General features: G+C 39.4%; 1 protein-coding gene across 1 annotated transcript in view; it reads right to left on the reverse strand.

Annotated features, from left to right (window-relative positions):
• The window catches only part of LOC126469721 (GDP-fucose protein O-fucosyltransferase 2), a 102,920-nt gene extending 94,748 nt beyond the window's left edge, over positions 1-8,172 (reverse strand). The window contains exons 1-2 of the mRNA XM_050096913.1: positions 7,894-8,172; positions 7,699-7,810 (exon numbers count right to left, since the gene is read on the reverse strand). Coding sequence (XP_049952870.1) covers positions 7,699-7,810; positions 7,894-8,054 — 273 coding nt within the window. The 5' untranslated portion in view covers positions 8,055-8,172. The remainder of the gene's footprint in view (positions 1-7,698; positions 7,811-7,893) is intronic.
• Positions 8,173-8,652: the final 480 nt, after the last annotated feature.

Here is an 8,652-nt window from a genome sequence, read left to right on the forward strand (position 1 = left end):
GGTTATCAATCAAACTGAAAAAAATGACATGGCATTCGGCAGCTGACAGTCACCAGGGACAGTTGCTCAGCTAATGATAAGGATGCTGATGAGTTTGTACGCAAGATAAGGAAGATAATAGAGGAAGAAGATTTAACTGCTGATGGATTGTATAATGCTGATGAAATAAGGACTCTTTTACACGATGCTTCCTTCAAAAACTTTAGCTGCCAAGAACGAGAAGGAAACAGTGCATAACATTAATGGCATGTTACAATGCAAATGGAAGTCATAAACAACCACTTATGGTGATTGGAAAATCCCAACATCCACGTTGTTTTCAACACACTGACATAAATATTCTACCAGTGCAGTATTGCCCGTTGAAGAAAGCGTGGATGGACAAATATTCTGTCGGTGGTTCCATGAAATGTATGTACCAGCAGTGAGAAAAGAGCTAAAGAAGAAAAAGCCTCACTGAAAGCTATCCTTACAATTGACAATGCTCCCAGTCATCCTTCAGATGTTTCTCTAAAATCCGGTGGTATACATGTACAAGCACTCTTTCTCGCACCCAATGTGACAGCCCTAATCCCGCCCATAGACCAGGGAAGTTTGGAATCAGTTAAATGTAATTATCGACATTCACTTCTCATCTCCTTGCTGAACGAAAGTGAAAATGATTCTATCAAGACTATGCTGAAGGCATGGAAAGCAATTAACATATGTGGTGATGTTTTCCAAGCAGCCAAAGCATGGGATAAAGTGGAGAGCGCTACCATAATAAAGAGTTGGAGAAAATTGTGGCCACCAATTGTTGCCGAGTTGAATCCAGTAGTGAGTGACAGCGATGGGCCAGTCAATTCAGAATTATCAATTACTTTGTACACTGACATGTTCCACAACCTTCCAGGAGGAGGAGAAATTTATGATTAAGATGATCTTAAGTGGCTGAATGAGGAAAACTGTGACATGTATCAAACTTTAACAGATGAAGAAATAATCAAAAGTGTGCACGAAAGTAATGATGAAACTGATGAAGAAGAAGACATAGGAGGAGAGAACATGAAGATTTATCACACTGCTGGTGCTGAAGCTGTCGAGGTCTTCCTGGAGTACATTATGCAACAACAAGAGACATGCAGTACCGATGTAATGCTTGTAAAGCAGTAGCGTTATAAAGCATGCCACTGTTGCATATCAACATTGTGACAGTTAAAAATTAGGGACATATTTCATAGTGAGTGATACGACTGTATACTTATGTGCAGTATACACTCAAGGACTAAGTTTTCTTTGAAAATTAATGTACACACATCAAAAAAAAAGTTTTGCATTATCCTGGTTCCCAGAACTCCTGAAGATAGATGTTGACTATGGATACTGTATCACAGACACAGTCCCTTTGACTGTTCAGAGATGTCACTAAACCAGCCCAAAGATGTAAACAACCATGCATGAGCAGCAGCTATTAGACGGAGTGGGTCCAACAGCCGATCAGTTCCAGTGATTCCATCAGGAAGGAGCTACATGGCTCGTGTTGTCTGTAGTTCAACCATGCCTAGATGGTCAATACCATGGTTCAATCAGGTCCGCATTGTTACTTTGTGTCAGGAAGGGCTTTCAACAAGGGGAGTGTCCAGGCGTCTGGGAGTGAACCAAAGCGATGTTGTTCGGACTTGGAGGAGATACAGAGATACTAAAACTGTCGATGACATGCCTCGTTCAGGCCGCCCAAGGGCTACTGCTGCAGTGCATGACTGCTACCTACGGATTGTGGCTTGGAAGAACCCTGACAGCAACACCACCATATTGAATAATGGTTTTTGTGCAGCCACAGAACGTCATGTTATGACTCAAACTAGGTGCAATAGGATGCATGATGCGCACCTTCATTCCCGACGTCCATGGTGAGGTCCATCTTTGCAACAACGACACCATGCAGCGAGGTACAGATGGGCACAACAACATGCTGAATTGACCGTCCAGGATTGGCATCATGTTCTTTTCACCAAAGAGTGTCGCATATGCCTTCAACTAGACAATCAATGGAGACATGTTTGGAGGCAACCAGGTCAGACACACAATCCAGCGAGTGCAGCAAGGTGGAGATTCCCTGCTGTTTTGGGGTGACATTATGTGGGGCCAATGTACGCCGCTGATGATCATGGAAGGCGCCGTAATGTCTGTATGATACGTGAATACCATCTTCTGACCGATAGTGCAACCATATCGACTGCATATTGGCGAGACATTCGTCTTCATGGACGACAATTCACGCCCCAATCGTGCACATCTTGTGAATGACTTCCTTCAGGATGACAACATTGTTTGCTAGAGTGGCCAGCATGTTCTCCAAACACGAACCCTATCGAACATGCCTGGGATAGATTGAAAAGGGCTGTTTATGGACGACGTGACCCACCAACCACTCTGAGGGCCTATGCCGAATCACCATTGAGGAGTGGGACAATCTGGACCAACAGTGCCTTGATGAACTTGTGGATAGTATGCCATGACAAATAAAGGCCTGCATCAATGCAAGTGGATGTGCCACTGGGTATAAGAGGTAAGGTGTGTACAGCAATCTGGACCACCACCTCTGAAGGTCTCGCTGTATGGTGGTACAACATCTAATGTGTGGTTTTCATGAGCAATAAAAAGGGTGCAAATGATGTTTACATTGATCTCCACCAATTTTCTGTACAGGTTCCAGAACTCTCAGAAACTTTTTTTGATGTGTGTGTTTTTGGATTTAATAAAATATATCCTCTGTTTTAAAATTGTATCCTTCGGTTTATAAAGTACAGTATACTATATCCCCTATGTTTCCAAAATAAATGAATAAATTTCAGACACCCAATAGTCTGGCACTACTACTAATCCGGCAGCCATGTGTGGCAGGAATGGCCGGATTAGTGAGAGTCTAGTGTATCTGCATGTAACACTTTCTCAAGATTTAAACTTATTGGGCAACAAAAGTTAGTTTTGGCCATGAATGTGACAAGTCATATGGCAGCAAATGCCAAGTTAACTTAACAGCCTACAACAATAAAAGACTATCATATGTGGCACTGCAAGACACTAGTGCAGAACTTGATCTAAGTGTAGCAAACAGAAAAAACAAATCTAGTACTTTCATAATGCAAGCTGGAGCAGAAACTAATACAAGTTTTATGCCCACTTAGTGAGAAGCCAATGATAAAGTTAAATAATGACCGTGTTTCCCAATTAACTTAATGTTATAACTGTTTAATCTTTCATTCTAATCTAGAACTATGTGAGCACTGTCTTATCAGGTTTCCAAAATATACAATGCAAACATTCTAGTAAAAAAACTACGGTCCATGCTGAGACACATGAGGGGTCAATAGTTTAATCATCTAAGCACAAGGATCAGATGCTCGAGAGTGCTGAACCCTCCCTAATTCACAATGATGCACACAATACTATGAAGGGAAACTGAGAAGTTTGTCAGGGTACAGGACACTTTTGTAATTCAAGAACATTACAAAATTCCAATCAACTTTCATCTTACAACTTCTTCTAAGGAAATCTCTTTTGCATGCAAAAATTTGAGAATCTTTAAATCAAAACAATAAACTCTTGTTATTATGCGGACACTACATCGTGGCAGTTTTAGATGGGAAGTGTTCTATGGCTGCATAAGATACAGATAGACGATGGGCCTGAACTACCACTGCCAACCGCAGCAAATAGTTGTGCTGTAGCCATTACAACATGCATTGTGTTATGGATTGCTTGTTTTCTTTTTCTTATTTTGAAATACATGAATAGACTAACGCTGGTACGAATGCAACTCTCGTCACAACAAAGGGAATCCACAATCTCTGTGACTGGGGAAGCACACAACGCAGATAGAAGCAGTGCTTTATTCCTCTGCACTGCTCCTCTCCCCTGAGACAGTCCAAGTTCTCATTTGTTTACAGCAACGGTCAACTGCCACGATATACTGTCTGCGTAATATCTTAATACAGATACTGTACTCCTACGTATGATAAAACAAGTTGTCTTATTTTTCAGACCGACTGTAGTATGCACTTTATTATTGTACAGCCTCTCATTGTGAAGCTTTTATTTTTAACTGTACCATTTAAGCTGGTATAATTTCAGTCTCACTGCTGGATCCTCATTTAGACAATGTCCTGTTCACAGTTATATTCACATATTGTGTGTTTCTGTTACATTACATTACTACTTGCTCCATACATCATGGATACGACATTTCGTAATGATGCGGGGCGTGTCAGTTTATTATAAGTTTTCTTTACACATTTTAACCCTGGATAGCTGATGCTAGTAAAACCAAAATTACTAATGTTCTGTAGATTGACAACGCACCATTTTTAAACTACGGAAACTTGGAGCCAAGTGCTCCGAATGGCTATGAGATTGCCATTCATCAGTTGACAGGCAGCGCTATGGTTGTCGGTTCACACATACAAATGTCCCTCACCCAACACTGCCCAAATGTAATACACACACGTCAAATAGGTCTTGCTGTTTGTACTGCGGCCAATCAGAGAGCATGGCGGCAAGTTTCTGTAGATTAAAAATGGTGGGTTGTTGATCTACACAACATTAGTAATTTTGGTTCCTATTGGCATCAGCTATCCAGGGTTAAAATTTTGTGACACAATTTTTCTCCACCCTGTGTGTGTGATCCTAGATCTCTGTGGCAGCTTAATTCACCTCTTTCTTTGCCAAGGTCAGATTTAACCCAGAATAGTGAAGATCATCGTTTCTTCTAGCGCTGTTGCTATGCACTTCGCTATTATTTTTGAATTGGGATGGGTTATTAATAACGAATTTCATAAGCGAAAATACGTATTGTGATGGTACTGTGAATATCCCGAGTTCCTTAAATAAATGTCTGCAAGGTGATCTTGGGTGGGCTCCAACTATTATTCTGATTACAAGCTTTTGTGCAATGAATATTTTTTTCTCTTAATGATGAATTACCCCAAAACATGATGTCATATGAAAGCAGTGAATGAAAATAGGCATAATAGGCTAATTTACTAGTATGTTTATCATCAAAATTTGCAATACCCCTCATAGCATAAGTAGCTGAACCTAACCGCTTCAGTAGATCATCGATGTGTTTCTTCCAATACAATTTCTCATCAATGCACGCATCCAGAAATTTTGAATAGCCTGCCTTCGCAACAAACTTCTGTTCAAATCAATGGTATTATGCCATTTACTGTACAGAATTGTACATAGTGTGTTTTCTCAAAACTTAGTGAGAGTCCATTTGCAGAGAACCACTTAATAATTTTCTGGAAGATATTACTTACAATTTCTTCAGCTGATTCTTGTTTGTTGGGTGTGACTACTATGCTTATATCATCAGCAAAAAGAACTAGCTCTGCACCTTATGAATACAGAGTGGCAAGACATTAATATATATTAAGAACAATAAGGGACCCAAGACTGAACCCTGTGGGACACCATTCTTGATACCTCCCCAGTTACAGAACTCTGCTTGCTTTTGCAGACTACCTGTACTGTTAATTTCAACCTTCTGCATTCTTCCAGTTAAATATGAATTAAAACATTTGCGCATTGTCCCACTCATACCACAACATATAAGCTTGTTGTTGTGGTCTTCAGTCCTGAGACTGGTTTGATGCAGCTCTCCATGCTACTACTTAAGCTTATCTAGAAGAATTTCACAATTCAAACAGTAAAACGCCTTTGAGGAATGACAAGAAATCACAATGGGTGACGTGTACCACAATTTAGTTTAAGCTCTCACACACACACACACGTGCTTTTATATGTTGCTCTACACAAAATTTTGTTTAGTTTGTAAATTTTTCACATTATGACAGATTTTAACATATATGGCAACTCCTCCACTCTCCATAGTATCTCTACTTACATGTACTGAAAGCTTATATCAACCTAAATTTACCTTTTCCATATCTGAGACTATATGATGTTCAGACAGGCATAGTACATCTATTCCAACCTCAGTTTCTAAATCTTCTAAATAAACTTTATTTTTTAGTCCACTGATATCCTGATGCAATGTACTGACATTATTTTTCACTGGGCTTTCATGAGAATCTTGTGACATACTAACATTATCTTTCACTGTTCTTTTATGAGAACCTTGTGACGTTTTAAAATCTCTAGTACCTACCTGTCTGAGATCCTCATTAAGCTTAATTTCATTCAATGTTAAATCATTGTACACTGATCTTAGCCCAAAAAAGAGGTACTCCCATGAGTGTCAGTGCAGCCCCCCCCCTCCCTCTTTCAAAATTTTGCTATCATCCCAGCCAATCTACCCTTCTCTTTCCTATTGAGATGCAGGCCCTGTCTTGCGAAGTCCCACCTACCCACACCATCAACAGGAACCAAACCCATGCCTGACAAAGTAGCCACTTGAAGCAGCTGATCTAGCTACATACTGACCCTCCTGGCAGTTGTTCAATTGGGGCCGATCCTACTGCTTGAAAGGAGAAACCAAGGCAACATTTGTATGGTTTGTTGCAGATGCTACTTTTACCAGAACACTCCCAATGTTGTAGCCCTAATCCCTATCAATACTGTTTACCACTCCACCCACCACAACATGATCCTACATTGTAAAACCTTTGCACAATGATCCTTTATCCTCTATCACTTGGCTAAGACATGCACTGGGCTTGAAAAACCTTGTGATCTGATTTCTGTCACCAAATTTTTTCTAAAAGATCTGGCACACATTTCTTCCATGCTAATAACAAAACTTTCCTCCGACTACTTTTTTTGAGACAGTTGGTTTTCTGGTCAAAGTCTGCTGAGTGCTGACTACATTTGCATCTAACTGAGCCTCTTCCTTAGTTAACTGAGGTAGAAAGGCAAATCTATTGTTTGTGCCAATGACAAAAACTGTCAGATTTTTTTGTTTGTTTAGTTTGGTAACACCTGAAAATTCTTTAAATGTCATATTTGTCTCATATAGGAAGTTACAGTAGAGCAGTAGTTAGAAAGTTCTGTTCTTTGCTGGTAAGGTTGGCTGGCTCTCAGGACCAAGTTTACCTTGCTTCTCCACTGTAATACAAAACATTCTGCTGCAGGGAACATCTCATTGTAACATCAAATGTGTAGCCTAGAACCACACTGCAGAGAATTTGAAGACACTTTTGAAGATTATAAGTATGAAATCTTGATTATATCATTCTCTCTATAGGTCCAGCACTGTCCATAATAGTATACAGCAATTATAAATTCAATATTTCAATAATATTAACGAAATTTATACCAGTGTTTGCATGAGTATTGGGGTATCCAGACCCCATCACGTTGGTTATGAACACAATAATTCGATATGTAATTTGAACAACCAATAATTTTTCTTGATTATCAGTTCCTCTCTTTCTTGAATGCAATTACAACTACGGCCACCAACAAATTGTACTGTTCCTTATTAACACGTCAATCAAATACTAGGAGCAGGCTGACAAGTATAAGACAAAACAGTTGCACGTTGGTAAATAATGAGCAATCTTTCATGACATCTGATATTAATTGCTGTGGATTATTCATGCAACATGAAAAGGAAAATAAAACTATATTTCTGGGTGAAAATAATCATGTAACTATATAAATTGCAACAGAGTACAGTACGGTACACAATACGTAAAAAATAATGTACACGCAAATGCTACGTGCTGAAAAAAAAATAAATAAATAAGTTCTTACCAGTTTCCAGTTCCCATGAGACTGCAACGTCTTCATAAGAACTGCCATTCGCATGTAAACATCTCGGCGCAAATTGAATCCTTCCGGTGGATTCACGTCATACAAAATGTACCTAAAAACACGATACGCGATAGATTTTTTTTAAATATCGCAGATACAGTTTCATAGCACTTAACACAAAAATTTTTACCCTACCTGTCAGTGTTCCAAAGGTTCCTTGGGTGACAGGAATTACTACCATCCTCCTCCGAAACACAGAACTGTGGCGTTTCGCTCAAGACACTAAATGATGTCGTAACAATTAAAACTTCGAAATAAATCGTTAACAATACTCGTCCACGTATTGACATTTCCATTGCCGACAGACAAGCTAATGACGCTCCATTGTTTGACACTTCCTACAGCGTTCCATACACCGCGACACCGTCAGAATAAACACAAACACAAGACATACCGGTGGAATCTGGGCAAGCATGTCGACTATCGCTCTCATAATCGATTGTACTACAGTATCCTTGGAGATTCGATCTGGCTGTTGATTCAATGCAAACAAATTACAGTTGCTGTTCCAGTGAACAGACCGTCAGTTTGTGAATTGTTATTGCAACTAAGGTGAGCTGTTCAGAATAAATCTTTAACTAAACCACTTGCTAGAGAGCAATACTTGTATCTTGTTCATATGTTGAAAGTTCGCCAGATTCAGTGGTAGTGTTGTTGTGTTGCTCATCTGGCTCCTTATTTCATCTCTGTCATTGATGTCCATGAGATACGGACCATCTTTGTGTAGTAGTTCCTTTTTGGGTGTGTACCACGTAACACGTTTTATGTGAATACAAGTATTATAAAAAACGTAAAAGTTATTTATCTTTAGCATAACAAACCTCGCTTTGCTAATATTCGAATCCAGTCAGGTAAATAATTGGTATCCCTAAAGTGTTGTAATAAAGGCTTAGC

This window comes from Schistocerca serialis, chromosome 3 (genome assembly GCF_023864345.2).
Source record: "Schistocerca serialis cubense isolate TAMUIC-IGC-003099 chromosome 3, iqSchSeri2.2, whole genome shotgun sequence".
In the NCBI taxonomy this organism is placed as follows: Eukaryota; Metazoa; Arthropoda; class Insecta; order Orthoptera; family Acrididae; genus Schistocerca; species Schistocerca serialis.